Source organism: Panicum virgatum, chromosome 2K (genome assembly GCF_016808335.1).
Source record: "Panicum virgatum strain AP13 chromosome 2K, P.virgatum_v5, whole genome shotgun sequence".
In the NCBI taxonomy this organism is placed as follows: Eukaryota; Viridiplantae; Streptophyta; class Magnoliopsida; order Poales; family Poaceae; genus Panicum; species Panicum virgatum.
Genome location: NC_053137.1, coordinates 64,787,905 through 64,803,248, shown reverse-complemented (window position 1 = coordinate 64,803,248; position 15,344 = coordinate 64,787,905). Strand labels below are relative to the sequence as shown.

Sequence of the window (15,344 nt, the reverse complement as noted above, 5' to 3'; positions counted from 1 at the left end):
AACATACCTGAATTAAACATTAAGGAGTACAAAGACAGTACACGTACAGGTACATTCGAGAATGATACAGAAGACAGCTGTCTCGACCTTTTACACAGAGCTCCCTAAGAAAAAAAGAAATTATAAAGAAGTCCCTGGACACGCTGCGGTCGGCCATCACCGGAGGCCCTCCTCCGCGAAACCCAGATCAGAAGGAGCCCAATCGCTAAGAGGCTTTGGAAGTAGCCGCAGAAGACACCCGTCTTCATGAACGGGATGAAGTTGTCGCTGAAAACGCATCGGCCGGGGACGCACCCCGAGCTCCGACGACCATGGACGTGAGCTTGTCGTCGACGACTACCGCCACCATGAGAAAACCAAACCTTGTCCACCCACCAAACTTCCACAGAATCCAGAGCCGCCTCTCTGTCCTCGGAACAAAAGAATGGCGAACTCACCTCCCAACCAGGACGACGAGCTGCCATCGAACAACTCCTGTACAGAAGTCCCACAACAGGAGCCCCACCTCCACCGGCTCGCCGTCGGCATTGGAGTGGAACATCAACGGAGCGGGGACGAGCCGGAGAGGACTTTATTCCACGATGGCGACGCCGCCGCTGCCGCTTCGGCCACGCCGCGGGGACACACACCCTAGATCTACTAGGACTAGCATCAACCGACGAACGACCAGCGGTCTCCACCACCTCGCAAAGCTCTATAGCCCATCGGAGGCGGGGAAGACCGCCGGCCTCGCCGGCGGAGACGGATTCGCCTCTGTCGTCGGCTGCTGCTTGGTAAAAAAAAAGGGCTGATCGACCAACCGATGCAGCATCCAGGGAAAAAAAATCTGGGGTCGCGAAGCGCAATCGGATGGCTTAGGCCTGAGTGCCTGACCTACCTGGCCGACCGGCGTCTCGTGCAAGCAGGTGCCCCGGTGAACCAACGGACGGCCGTCACCTGGAGGAGGACCGACCGACCGGTGGATCGCGAGCGAGCGGGCAATTCGTTCACCAAACGTGTTTACTCCGGTGCTCTCCTGCTGTTGTGTGCACATTTGACAGGGAACCGCCATCGCATCGTTCCGGCAGGGCTGCGGAGAGTTTCCAGGTGACAGGAGGAACCAAAGCCACGGGTGGTGTCGGCTTTAGTGGACGCTAACCACAGAGCTAACCCGGTTTACAGTAATGATGATGATTGCTAGGCTTGCTTTTTTTTTCTTTGGTACTGATATGCTTGAATTTGGATACATCTAAAAGGACAAGGGTGGAAGGTGTGTGCTAGTAGTGCCGCGCCGGCTGGATATTAGAATGCTGAATTATTAGTGCGATTGATTAGGCTACCAGCCACGATCTAGAATGCTGAACATTTTTCCACATGAAACCAAAAATGTTGGTAGATAGCTCATCGTTTCGGGATTTCCTTAGTACACACGCATTCTCTTTACCACAGTTTCTTGCAGTGGATATCGTAGTGGCTCATAGACCATCTACAGTTCCCGTGATTTTTAGTCGATGGCTGCCGGCAAGGTTACTAGGTGTGTCACCATGGTCTAATGGAATGGAAGGATTGCCTTCAGAGAGACTCCGGTGGTGAGCAAGCCATTGGAGACTAACGGGACAAATAAAAAAGGTCTCTTGACCATCCGATCCGATCACGGTGTGACGAGGACTTGAACTTGAAACTACAGTGAAGAGTCCTATACCGGATAAAATCGGATGAAACATTGACGTTGTGGACAAAGGAAAAAAAAAACCTGTGACGGAGGCGGCAGTACGGCGCCTCCGTTGATCCGAATCCAACCGGACAGGAAACCCGGTTCCCACACCAGCCGACCCTTGTTCCAAACCCAACCCTCCCTCACCCGGCATAAATGGCTCGCGCGCCCAAGAAAAGAAAAGCACCCGGCGAGCGAGACCCCCCGGCCCCAAACACAAACACAAAACACTCCACGGACGGCAGGCGCGCGCGCACGGCGCACGCATCTCTCTTCTGCGCACCCTCCCTCTCTCTCCCCGGCGGAACAATTCGCCGCGGCCATGCCGCACCACCGCCATGAGGGCGGCGCGGCGCCCGCGGACGAGGCCCCGTCGCCGCGGCCCTCGGCCGCCGGCTGCTACGCGTTCCTGACCCGCTCCCACCGCGCGGCGGGGGGCTACCGCCGGCTCGACTCCCCGTCGTCCACGCGGGCGCTCGAGGACGGGGCTGCGGTGGCGGCGGCGGTGAGGGTGGAGGTCGGGACGACGAGGGAGCGGGCGAAGAGCGTGTTCCACGTCGACCCCGCCGTGCTGGAGGCCGGGCCGATGCGCCGGCTGCTGGCGGCCGCGGGGAGGCGTGCCCCCGGCGGCGTGGTTGCGGTGGCCGTCGACGCCCTGCTGTTCGAGCACCTGCTCTGGCTGGCGACCAAGGCCGGCGCCGGCAGCGGCGACGGGGTGGACGGTGAAGATGACTCCGGGGCCGCTGATGACCTGTCGGAGATCGTGGAATTCTACTCGCAGGACGACGACCACCACCACCACGGGTCCTGAATTCCAATGCTTAAGTTGGTCAATAATTTCTCTGAATCCGCGTCACTTAGCTGTTGTCCTTCATGCGTATAAAACTATCTGTATACAGCACAATGTATACAATTCTACTCTAATAAGCTATAACTATAGGAAGGGCGGTATATAGCAGCAATAAGGGGAATAAGTTGTCTATAGTGTATGAACTATGCTTCAAGAGAAATATAGCTACTAATGCTACATTGAACACAGACTACAGTCGACTAGTAGCGTTAAATCAGATTAACACTCTCGTCCCTCATTTGAGATTTCTGGGAGTTTTTCTTGTCAGCTTACTGTTCATGAAATTGACAGTCGATCTCCTGGTGCTGGTGGTTGGTTGGTTCCAAAAAAAAAACACACCCGGAGCTTAGGCTTATCCTATCAATGATTTCGTCAGGTTTCGTCGTGCAAAGGGAGAGCCTGTTGCGCTGGCGCTGTCGGACTCGTTAAAGCGTGGTTGCTTCAAAACTTCCACTGATTCATAATTATGTAAAAAGAAAAGAGGCTTCACTGATCCGGCGATGACGATGATGGGGAAGGCGGATGAGCACGCGGGCCTGCTGCGCGATGGATTCCTTGCCGGGGACAGCTCGTCGGTGAGCCGTCCGGTAACAACCCGCGCAGGGACGACACGCATGGCCACGGCCGCACGAGCCACCCACGGGGATCACCTGTTCATTCAGTCCCCGTTCCATTCGAGCACTGTTGCTGCTTGACAGCGGGCCATCTGTCCTTGTGATTCATGGAGGATCACGGCAGCGAGCCGGCGCGCGACGCGAGAGACAACGACGAGCCCGTGCCGGCCGAGCAAGGCCAGGAACCCCGCGAAGCGGTGGTCACCTCCACGCCGTTGCGGATTTTCTCCGAACACCAGCGCACCTCGAGTGGTTTCCATCCCACCAGTCTAGTCCGACGAACATTAGGCTAGGCACGCACTAGTAGCCACCGCGCACGCAAAAAGCCCCAGGAAAACCACTCGCACCTAGGGTTGAAAACGGTCGGAAACGGTAATTATTCGGTAATCAGTTTTTTGGTTGTTTTTCTTTGATTGCGAATAAATAAGATATAGAATCTTGTATACAAATTTGTATTCTTGTTTTGAGCATCGAGCTTGTAAATATTCATAAAAGGTAAACCTCAAATTCATCCTATATTTTCTCAAATGATAGATATAAAATTCGGTATGGATTCGGAAACAAATTCGGTATTTTTTTCACTTTTTTGTTGTAGGGAGCAAATAATGCATAAAATAATTTATACAAAATTTTATTCTTATTTGTAATAATGTGCTTGATAATATAAGAAATGATCACCATCCAATTTTATACATATCTATTTTAAAATATTAAATTTATTCTAACAGTTCAGATTACCACTTTCATCCCTGTCGCACTGTCGCGTCGCGCGGGCGTTCGGTTGGTTGTTTGCTAGCGGCTGGTTGGGTTGTGGTAGGCTCCCAGCTTTTTTGAACGTTGGTAGGCTCCCAGCTCACCGCGCCGGAAGTAAGTAGGCCGAGTTGGGCAGTTCTGCAATGGGCCGCGGGTTTGCACGTTTCCGAGAGCGGAATTTTTTTAATTTTTATATTATTTTTTTTCCGATTTATCAAAAATATATGCCAATTTTTTTTTTTTGCAAAAATGTCATCCAGCGGAAAGTAGCTACCGCCGGATGAACCGACGGTAAGGTACTGTAGTGATTTTCGACGGTACTGTAGCGACTTACCGCCAATTCAACCGCGGTACTGTAGCAATTCACTGTAGCATATTTTCAAAAAATTATAACGCATTCATATGGATTCGGATGGTGATAAAATTTATACGAAAATTATAGACCTCGAAGAGATCTACAACTTTATAATTCAAACTTTTTTCATTTAGAATCATTCTGGTGTTTAAATAATCGACACAACATTTAGATCTAAAAAATCAGATCTAAACAAGTCGTGCTGCTCATCGGGAGTGCACCGGAAATCAGATCTAAACAACTTTGTAATTACAACAAGTCTAGCGTTATTTAGATGAAAAATTCCCGGTGCACTCCCGATAAGCAGCACGACTTGTTTAGATCTGATTTTTTAGATCTAAATGTTGTGTCGATTATTTAAACATCAGAATGATTCTAAATGAAAAAAGTTTGAATTACAAAGTTGTAGATCTCGTCGAGATCTATAATTTTCGTATAAATTTTATCACCATCCGAATCCATATGAATTTGCTATATTTTTTTGAAAATGTGCTACAGTGAATTGCTACAGTACAGCCGGTTGTTTTGGCGGTCGCTACAGTAACCTTACCGCCGGATGAACTGGCGGTATGTTTTCTACGGTGCACCTTCCGCCTGATGAACTGGCGGCCGGATGACATTTTTGCAAAAAAAAAATCGGCATATATTTTTGAAAAATCGGGGGAAAAATAATATAAAAATTAAAAAAATTCCCGAGAGCGCGTGCGTGACACTCGGGACGGCCCAGTCCCCCGATCCAACCAGCCCAATCTTCCACTGAGTTGGGAAGTTTTTTTTAAAAAAAAATTGAATCTGTACTACCATTAAAAAATCATAAAGTTTTTTATATATCGTTATTTCAGTTTCCAGCATTGATGGCGGTTGCTTCGTAAGAGGACATGTGCAAGCACAGGAAGCATACCCAATACACATTGCAAACATGGGCAACCGCCAGTCAGCATTAGCAGCTAGCAAGCCTAAACAGACCAACACGATTTGAGCCAGCCTGCAAACCATCAGTACCAGTACCAGTACAGTAAAAAGTCAGATTCGTCATGCCCAGAGATACAATTACACGAATATAATTGGGTACATACAGAAGCGTGATTTTCAAATACACTATCTGCACAGCGATGTAATGGAAGCTCTGCACAAAAGGAAGAAAAATAACCACATATAACAGGTACCATGCATACAAACCACCGTATCACACATTCAGACTTCGAAATGGACCCTCCCATCTAGATGAACTGCAGGAGAACAAGCGATGCAGGAGCTTCAGTCCATTCCCAAGTAACATATGGCTTGGACCGAGATGCCAAAAGCAGCACCGGCACAGTTTCATCGTCTTACAAGTAGATGGGCCCCTGTGAGCTTCTAATCATGTGAAGGGGAGGCTGACCATTGTATCTCACTCTTTCACTGGAGATCTGTACACTTGCATTGAGCTCAAGCTAGTCTCGCAACGGTCTTGCTTCAAATCCACCTTCCTTCCTGCTGACTAAGTTGTACGGCATGTGGGTCCCCAGTATTCTGTCCCAGATCGAGAAGAAGGGCTGGGAGTAATTGTATTTTGTGCCTTGGAGTTGATGGTGGATATCATGATAGGCAGTATTATTTTGAAACAGGTTCTGGAAGATGTTATACGGTAACCAAAGTCCACAGTGATCGTCGACCGTCTTGAGGACAGCAAAACAGAAAAAGAAGACAGCTGTTCTTGGTGTCATACCGGATACCAAGAAGGAGATGGCACCACCTAAGGTGTCCAAAAGCAGCCCCTCCAATGGATGGTTGTAGAGAGCCCCAATAGCATAAGGAACAATGAGCCGATGATGTTGAGAGTGGATGTGCCGATAAAGGAACTTGTTTTGATGCATGTAGCGATGCACAAAATATTGCCATGAATCCATCACGAGCATCGCAATTAAAAACTGAAAGATCTGAACGACAATAGGTGGCTGAACTACAGTTACTGAGCTATCTGATGTGACCTGGGAATAATAATGTAGAATTGGGTTAGAACAGTCAAACAGTTATTGGGGTCACCATTCAAATTATTTGACAAATACGAATTCCTGAAAAGAATTTGAAACTTATCATCCTGACAAGGGAAAAAACAATAGTCTAAACCTAATTTCACCATCACCATCCTTGGCTACAAGCCAAATGCAGGCAGTGCACAAGGTTCAAGGTTCACAAAATCAATGCATAAGAATAAACAGGTAGGCTACACAAGTGGGAACTGGGAAGCCAGTGTCTAAACCAAAAAAGAAAAAAGAAAAAAAAACTGTAACATCAACAAACAAACAGTTAAACAGTGCAATGTCCTCTAACAATGCTAAGGGCCCGACCATGGAGCCATTGTTCAACAGTTTATTGACTTATAAGCTATTATTCTTTTGGAATAGTTGGTAGTTTTCATTAATCTTCTATTATCTTTTGTGGTGCAAATAGGGGTTGGGACTTGACTTGGGGAGGGATGAAGAGTATGTGGATATTTACAGATCAAACAAGTGCAGGTATGCAAAGTAAAAATGTTCAAGCATCAAGGTTGAGACAGTACTACAGAAATTTAAAAAAAATGAACTGCCAGTTCCAAACAATTTCCATCAGGGTTTATAAAACAAAAGGCAGGGCAGTCCTCTAATGTACAGACTACTAATCTCTAAACAACAATAGCAAAAATATTCAGAGTTTATTTATGTGGACCAGCTAACCAGTAGCCAGTGTAATAAATACAAAATCAAATGTAGAAGCAGAAAAGCAAAGGCCAGAAGTGAAGGGAAACAAAGAAGGAAATATTCTCGGCTACCAAGGATAGCAGTAAACATATTTCCATATGAATTTTTGATGTACAAAATGCTAAAGCAAACTGACTGCCTGTATGACTACATGACAACCTATATACTAATAACTGTAGGTGCGCCTTCAACATGCCCAAGCCCCCAATTTGCAGAACTCCCATTGTTCAGTCAGTTCAGTTCTAGCCTAAACTACCTAGCCATCGTGAAAAAGGCAAAAGAAGTGACCCTTATTTTCAAAGGTTTCCTATTGTTTTGGACTTGTGAATCATTTTCCATTGTATTCAGACAATAATAGCAGCATGGTGGCAACTATATTTGTTCACTGGCATAAATTGCAAACATACATGGTGGAAAACAAAAGGTACCAAGAACAATTTGGCAACGTGTCAGGAACTTCCTCCCAACACGAAGACTATCAATATAACGTAATCTGCATCGACTGACTGATTCTGAACTCCATTTTGTTCATCTCCAGGGCAACACAACTAATTGAACTTAACATATGCAAATCAAAAAAATTGCAATTGTAGAAAGCCAGCTATCTCCTTACCATGAACAGGATCATCGCGACGATGGCCTGCACGAGCTGCTGCAGGAGCACGCCGCGGACAACGGCGGGTAGGCTGACGAGGTTCTTCTCCTCCTCCTCAGCCCGCGTGTGGAGCCTGTACCGCTCGAGCGGCCGGCGGTGCAGGATAAGCTGGTAGCCGCCGGCGTACACCCAGTAGAGCACGATGGGCGCGAAGGTGCCCATCGTCTCGTCGCTCACGTACCCTTCCCACGGCACCATCTCCGCCGACTTTGCCTGTTCCTTGTCGCCGCAGGAAGACGGCGGCGGCGCACGGCCGGTCCGGCGCCAAGATTGGATGTTGACGGCGGGCTCGGGCGCTCCGGCCAACCAACTGCAACTGCAACCCTTTTGCCGGATTCAGGCTCCACGCCGCCTCCACGCAGATCTAGGGAATAGGAACCGGTCGTGTTCTTGTTCAGTGACGCACACGGCACAACCGGTTGGGGAAGATGGGGATTTTTGTCTGGTGGGACGAACAGAAATGGCGAAATAGCAGAGGGCAGAAAAAGGATTTCTCTTTTGCTCGGAAGGGTCAGCTGATGATGTGCAAAGTATGTTTTTTTTTAACAGAGGAATCAAGAAACCAAATGGAATGGAAGAAAAGCTGTGACGCCTTTAAGAGCTTCTTCCTCTTGTCCCTGCTGTCCTCCCTTTCGGTTCGGGAAGGTGCCAGAGAAGAATTATTGCATTTTTTGAGCGCAAAACTGTGGGGGAGATCCCCACAGCATGAAAAAACTCATTTTTATAAACAAAAGAATTATTGCATTGCATGTAGATATTCCTTGTTTATTGAGGGGATCTTTTTTTTAGATTGATTTCTCTAAAAAAAGTAAGGAACTCAATCGAAATGGCTAAGCTCAGTTCCTAGTTCCCACGGCCCCAGATGACAATCACGACGTGTCAAGCAGTGACAGGAAAAACGTGTCCCCTTCTTTTCCTCTTGTAAACCCTGATGTTAACATTGCACACATGACATTCTCCTGTTGAGCCAGATGTTCCATGCGAGGCAATGTACTGTTGTGATAGTCACCAATTTTGCATACCCATTTGGCGATTATTTATATCAACAAGTGCTCATGGTAACATGGGCCAAACAATAGGATCAAATGACTCAGATGAACAGTGTCCTCCTGTGGTAGGATCGGGCTTGACAAGTCACAAAAGGCAAGGCCACGGACACGAAGCCCACGGAACCCAGCGCTTTTATCTTTTTTATATTTTTAAAAAATAAAAATTTCAAAAATATATGTCCGTTTCGAAATATTTCAAAAATACCCCCGGTCGCCTCACCATAGGGCGACAGGCCTTAAGTATAATTTTTTTTCTTCAAATTCGCAATGAGGTCCCTAGGAAAAAAAACCCTGTCACCCCCCAACGGGCGACAGGGGCCTGTCGCCCACCCCTAGGGCGACAGGGGCCTGTATATGCCGTCATTCCCTTTGTCATTTGAGCCTGCCATATGCCGTCATTCCCTTTGTCATTTGAGCCTAAAAATTCAGGAAAAAAGAGGGGTGAGAAGAAGAAAAACGACGAAGCTCTACCGAATTGCGTAATTTTTGAAATGGTGGAAGGGCACTGCTATTGAGTCACGTATGTCTGGGCAAAGATTGCCACATTTGGGAAACCCGTGATCGCCGTGCTGAGCAGTGGCAACCTGTGATCTCGTACTCGCAGCTAGATACACTATGGTTCCTATTTTGAGCTATTCGAGCGTGTAGTCGTCATCATCGTCGGCAGGATCTCGGCCGCTAACTCCTACCGCACCTAACTTGTCCTTCATTAATTCACGGGAAAAAATCGCAAGAACTTCCCTTATTTCACGAGCATTATGGAACCCACAAACATAATAAGTTCACATCAATAGTATGAATAGAAACAAATGACAAGTAAACTAGGACAATCATAAACATCGGATACAAATAAGCGGTGCACAACTATCTCATTACAAATAAACATCAGAGATACAAACATCAGATATATCTAACCACCCCTAGGGCGTCGGACCCTCTTAGCCCTCTGCTGGGCACGGACATGGCTCTCGGAGTAGGTGAGAACATCCGGAGACCTCACCTGTCGCTCAGGACGCGCAAGGGGCTGCGGTGTCTGCTGCAGAGAGATCCCAAGTGGTGCTCCTCCTAACTGTGAATACCCCAAGACATCGGGGTCACCTTGCGCGGCAGGCTCTTCTGGACTCAAGCTGTCGAAGTCGTCTAAGGTGAAGGTCTCGTTATCTGGTCGAAAGGAGGAAGAAGAAGGTCCGGCGCCCGCATGGGGGTAGAATCCTACGCAAAAAATGTGGATGTTAGCGTACGCTCGTATATTTTGTCATGACATGTAGAAACCGAAATACGAAACATAAACTAACCTGTGTAGGCCGGTATCTGTGGCCCCGGTACCATCCCTGGATACGGTCCGCCAACTGGTGCTGTCCCTCTAAACATTCCAGTATGGCCGAACGCAGTAGCTGGATCGTATCCTGTATGTGATATTAGTAAATATGTAGGAACACTTGATGTAATTTTAAAGAGATATGTACGTTACCTGCACTTGGGAAGAACTGCGACGTCGGCCCGTGCACGGTCGACGGACACGGGAACGACGACGAGCCCTGAGACGACCCGTGGCTGTTTTTGTACTGCACACGGCTTCCGAAGTTGTGCACTACCTGACGCAACTGATCACGCTGCCTCGACCATGCCTCTGTCTGCTCAAACTGGGTCATTGGAGATCCGGGACGTACCCTCGTCAAGTAAGTCGAGCAGTCCATCTCCATCATGTTGCAAAGGCGAAGCTGCATCAATTCAGTAAAGGTACAGTTACAAACACATGAATTATCTTATGAATATGATTATATATATATGTGCAAATATGATCAAGAGACTCACAGCGCCAGCTAGTGACTCCACGTGGTGCCGGGCATAGCCATCCTGAGGCCTCGCCTGGTGTGGCTGCAAGTGAGTGTCAACAAAAACCAGACGAGCCCGAGTCCGGGGTAAGTACCAGGTGAGGTAAGCCCTAAAGGAGCTGTCTGTGTGTGGTCCTGTTGGATGGACCAAGTGCTTGTCTGCCTGTTCCCATTGGTCCACCCACGGCTGGATCTTGGTGAGCCAATCATCAGAGTATGGCAAGCCACTCCTAGACAACCTACAAAGTGGACCACGAAGAATCGTTAGATTCGACACGAATGTATGAGCCAAGTTCATTCATAATTATCTGTGGTCCTGGCGACTGACACGCTCCAACGCGGTGGGCACCGGAAATTCCTGGCGCTGCCCAAACTGTCTCCTGACTCTCCAGGGGCAATATGCCTCAACCGCGATGTCATAAACCAGGACGGCGGAAGTAAGCCACAGGCTCGCATTCGCGGAGCAGTGCGAAGACAGGCCTGCTGGTGCACGGGTAGCCACAGCCTCTGGGCTGTAAGGCTACCAGACAACGTCCTCGGGCGTCAGCATGTCGAGCTCTGAAACAAACTCAGGATATGCGCGTCTAACCTGCGCATGCGCCCAGGACCTCTGCATTCGGAATAAGTAACATTAAAAGTGCGCTAATGCATCATGTAACAATGAATAACAAAATTAGATGTATAAGAATGTACCTGACGCCAGATCCAGATAGTTCCCATAGTGGGCCTCTCGTCCTCCTCTTCGCCGTACATGCCCCCGTGGGGTGCGGGTTGATCGGACCTGCTTCTTCCACGCGGTCAACCAGGGCAAAACGGGCCTCCAGCTCATCCTTCCACGAGGCCGCCACCACACGCGGACCTACAGCCTCCCCGACGATAGGGATGCCGAGGAGGTAGGCCACGTCCTGCAGCGTAGGAGTCATCTCACCACACGGGAGGTGGAACGTGTGTGTCTCCGGCCTCCATCTGTCAACGAGCACCGCCAGGAGGGATCGGTCGAGCTGAATAGGCCCAACCTCGACAAGACGGCTCAGAGTCAGTAGACCGGCCACACGTAACCTGAAAATAAACAAAATTGTCAAAACAAAAGAATACCGACGAATACATAAGTGATAAATAATAATATTTCATTACATACCGGTCACACCAATCGTGGTGTATAGAGATCGCCTCCCCGGGTGGACGAGGACGTAGCACCTCCAGGGCTCGGTGCTCAATAGCTGCAAAGTAAGACCTGTGGCTCGAGTCGATCACTGGGTCTAGCAAGGAGTCCATCTCCATACCTGCATTCAAAAATATATGAGAACACATAGGTAAATATATATATTTCATACAAACTGGACACATACGTACAATAATAGTTCATTACATACCTGTAATATTTCATTACTACAAATTACAAATAATGAAATAAAATTGTGGATCATGACACCGAATGCCTTCCACGAGCAATTCTCGCCGATGCTCGTCTGAACGTAGTAGGTGTTCCATCTCTGGGATTTCCGGAAGGACCGACGTCAGCAGCATCGTGAAGTGCATTCTGAGGACACTTCTTGTAGTTGTGACCCAATGCTCCACATTGGCTGCAATGCTTTTGTGCCTTGCTTGCTTCAGACTCGTCCATACCATTCCGAATACGACGTGTCTGACGGCAGCCTTTGCCTTTCTTAGTAGCTGGATCAGGAATAAACATCTTATTCTCATTATCCTGAGTGAAAGGCCACATAATTCCAATCCCGTATACCTCATGTCCCCAGGTGGATACAACTGCTTCCTTGCTGAAGTACGGTGAAACAAATACTCCCGGCTGCAACGCAGACTCAGCACATGCCGCAATGAGATGAGAGCATGGCAAATGCAATAACTTAGGCTTCATGCAGGAGCAGAAGGGTTGGCCATCAACTGTAATCAAACTCTCCTGTACCACCCTATCTCTACGGATACCACGACCAGTTCTATCCTTGCATAGAACCTCAAATCTACGCTCCATTGTACCTGTCGATATGACGCGGTGCAGTTTGACCTTTTCAATCTTCTCTTGCATATATTGTGTCATTCTTTTGCAAAACTGAATTTGGGGGTTGCTGATGTTTATGCTTGCAGCCGTGTAACGCTCTCTGAAATACTTCATGCACCCATACATGATGAACTCAACAATTCCCACAAGAGGAAAGGCACGACAAGAACGCATAACCATATTGAAACACTCTGCATGGTTCGTTGTCTGAATACCATACCGTATTCCGTTGGTATCATAAAGAAATGACCATTTCTCTTTAGGTGCACCTCGAATCCAGTGTGAAAATGGCTTCTCAATTGAATCCCTTGCCTCTGCAGCCTGACTCGTGCCTGCTCCTGATGCCCTTGCCTTCACTAGCTCTACAGTCAACTGATCAAGCATCTGCCATAATGCATTGAATTTTCTCTGTTGATTTTGGGTGCACAACCTCTTAAACAGGTTCTTAAGATCCTTGTTCTTGAAGTGCTCATAGAAGTTTGCACCCATATGCCTAATGCACCACCTGTTTTGGACATCGGGCCACAATGAAGGCGTTGTCGCAGTTCCACGTTGCAATTTCAATATTGATTGCAGGATACCTGCATGCCTATCACTAATAAGGCACACATCTGGGCGTGCAGCAACAACATGAATCTTCACTCGTTCAAGGAACCAATACCAACTGTCTATGTTCTCATTCTCAACAAATGCAAATGCGAGCGGAACTATTTGGTTGTTGCAATCTACACCGATTGCGGTGAGTATCTGACCTTTATACCTTCCAGTCAAAAATGTGCCATCAATGCAGATCACCGGAAGACAAAACTGAAATGCTCTAACACAAGCACCTATGCAAAAGAAGGCTCGTTGCATAATTCTTTGTCCCCTAGTCACGGCTGGTACGAGGTATGTGTCATAAAAGCTTCCAGAATTTCTAGCAGCAATCTGGGATAACATATGAGGTAGGTTATCATATGAAGCCTCGTATGTGCCGAATCGCATCTCCAACACCCTTTGTTTAGCCCTCCATGCCTTCAAATAACTGATGGTGTACTGGTAAGTCCGCTCAATGTGTCGAACAATCATTTTTGGATCATAATTAAGGTTGTCCATAATAAACCCATACATTTGCTTTGCAACAAAGTCGCATGATATATTGCAATGCGAGGGAAGAACTTCTGACAGCAAACAAGTGTGCTCTGTGACAATGGAACATTTCCAGTTGGACTTTCATTTTCCCTTGAATGCATGTACTCGCCATGGACATCCATCATTCACACACTTCACCTCATATTCTTTACTGCCAGACTTTACGACTCTGAATTCTCGTTTCAATGATATTGCCCATAGTCTCACAGCATCTTTTACGGCTTCAATGTTTGGATATGTTGCACCTTGCACTACCTCATTCCCTCTGTACTCCCACTCCTGATTTCGTACATCTTCTGCGACATGACTGTCAAAACCATGCTCCTTCCACTCTTTTGGCAATGAGTACTGCTCGTCATCAGATGAGCCCTCATATTCTTCCATCTCTATTGCGGTTTGGTCTTCTGCCTCCATCTCGTCCACAATGCTATGTATCCTCTCTCCCTCATCAGCAAGGCCCTGTGGTCCCATGTTTTGGTTCCCTGTGTCTTCTGACTCATCTTGCTCAACATAATTGGTCTCTCTTTGAATACTCGGAGTTCCTTGATCTGCACAATGTTGGATTTCATTTTGTGTCTTCTCCCGGATTTGAACAAGAATGGCCAGAGGCCACCCACGCTTTAGAGCTGCTTGCATGTACTTCTGTCAGTCATCAGTGCTGTGTATCATCATCAATTCCCATAATTCACTTTCTACCTCCCAATTAACAAGAGACTGGACAGTGATCACATGTGTCAACGGATCGACATGGAACCCACGCTGTAGCCACTTACATATGGAACCAAAACTCCTTTCCAGAGGTTTATCTATGCCGCTAGATGTGCGCTTAAAGGCAGAAAGATCTACTCCATTTGGCCCATACATAACATTGTATTCACCATAAAATACTTGAAACTGTATCTTGCTCGACATATCTGTATATCACATAATACTTATCGAGTTATACTCTTTACTTCACTACCTTATTCAATAATCCGTAAAAACTAAGTATGAAATTCAACTACAACGTATAAGTATTCATAACTACGTGATGACACTCAAATTCTATACTGCATATGCCAAATTCTATTCTAAATCATAATTAATTTATAAACACGTCTCTAATAGTACTGCAATTGTTATAATAAATGCGTAGAACTAATTTTCTAAACTAATTTACTACTATGTAACTACAAACTAAAGTATCATTAAACTCCTACTTAAATGGTTTTACTATAGCACTAATTAAATTAAATTACTCACCCCTACTTAAATTACTCATACTTAAATACGTAGTACTTAAATATAACAATATATAAACTAAATGTACTAACCTGCAGATCACAAGTGCTGAATTCGGCAGGGCTTCGCCGCTTTCCTTCTTCTCACTCCTCTCTTTTTTTCTGGATTTTTGGTGGAATTTTCGTGCTCAAATGAGGAGGGAATGGGAGGGTTGGAGCTTATATAGGGGTGATACCCCGGTCGCCCGAGAGGGGGGCGACAGGCCCCCCTGTCGCCCGCGGGGGGGGGGGGGGGTGGCGACAGGCCCCCTACCGCGCCCGTGGGCTGGGCTCAGCGGTCGCCCGAGGGGGGGCGACAGGCCCCCCTGTCGCCCGTGGGGGGCGACAGGGCCTTTTTTCAGGGGCCTCATTGCCAATTTGAAGAAAAAAAATTACACTTAAGGCCTGTCGCC

The 15,344-nt window shown here is 47.3% G+C and overlaps 2 protein-coding genes across 2 annotated transcripts; one reads left to right on the top strand and one right to left on the bottom strand.

Annotated features, from left to right (window-relative positions):
• The first annotated feature begins 1,875 nt into the window (after window positions 1-1,875).
• Window positions 1,876-2,760, top strand: LOC120694565. The gene has a single exon (XM_039977731.1). The coding sequence runs from the start codon at window positions 2,016-2,018 to the stop codon at window positions 2,502-2,504; it is 489 nt and encodes a 162-aa protein (XP_039833665.1). The 5' UTR covers window positions 1,876-2,015; the 3' UTR covers window positions 2,505-2,760.
• Window positions 2,761-5,243: 2,483 nt separating this feature from the next.
• LOC120694564 (very-long-chain aldehyde decarbonylase GL1-9) lies at window positions 5,244-8,317 on the bottom strand. Its single transcript, XM_039977730.1, has 2 exons — window positions 7,599-8,317; window positions 5,244-6,235 (listed from the first exon to the last, which is right to left on the bottom strand). The coding sequence occupies exons 1-2, from the start codon at window positions 7,836-7,838 to the stop codon at window positions 5,699-5,701; spliced, it is 777 nt and encodes a 258-aa protein (XP_039833664.1). The 5' UTR covers window positions 7,839-8,317; the 3' UTR covers window positions 5,244-5,698.
• Between the last annotated feature and the right edge of the window lie 7,027 nt (window positions 8,318-15,344).

Bases quoted from the DNA above. Each gene is read 5' to 3' on its own strand.
- LOC120694565 (XM_039977731.1), top strand. From the start codon at position 2,016: ATGCCGCACCACCGCCATGAGGGCGGCGCGGCGCCCGCGGACGAGGCC.
- LOC120694564 (XM_039977730.1), bottom strand. From the start codon at position 7,838: ATGGTGCCGTGGGAAGGGTACGTGAGCGACGAGACGATGGGCACCTTC. The intron at 6,236-7,598 runs GTAAGGAGATAG...TATTATTCCCAG, and splicing joins TCGCGATGATCCTGTTCATG to GTCACATCAGATAGCTCAGT.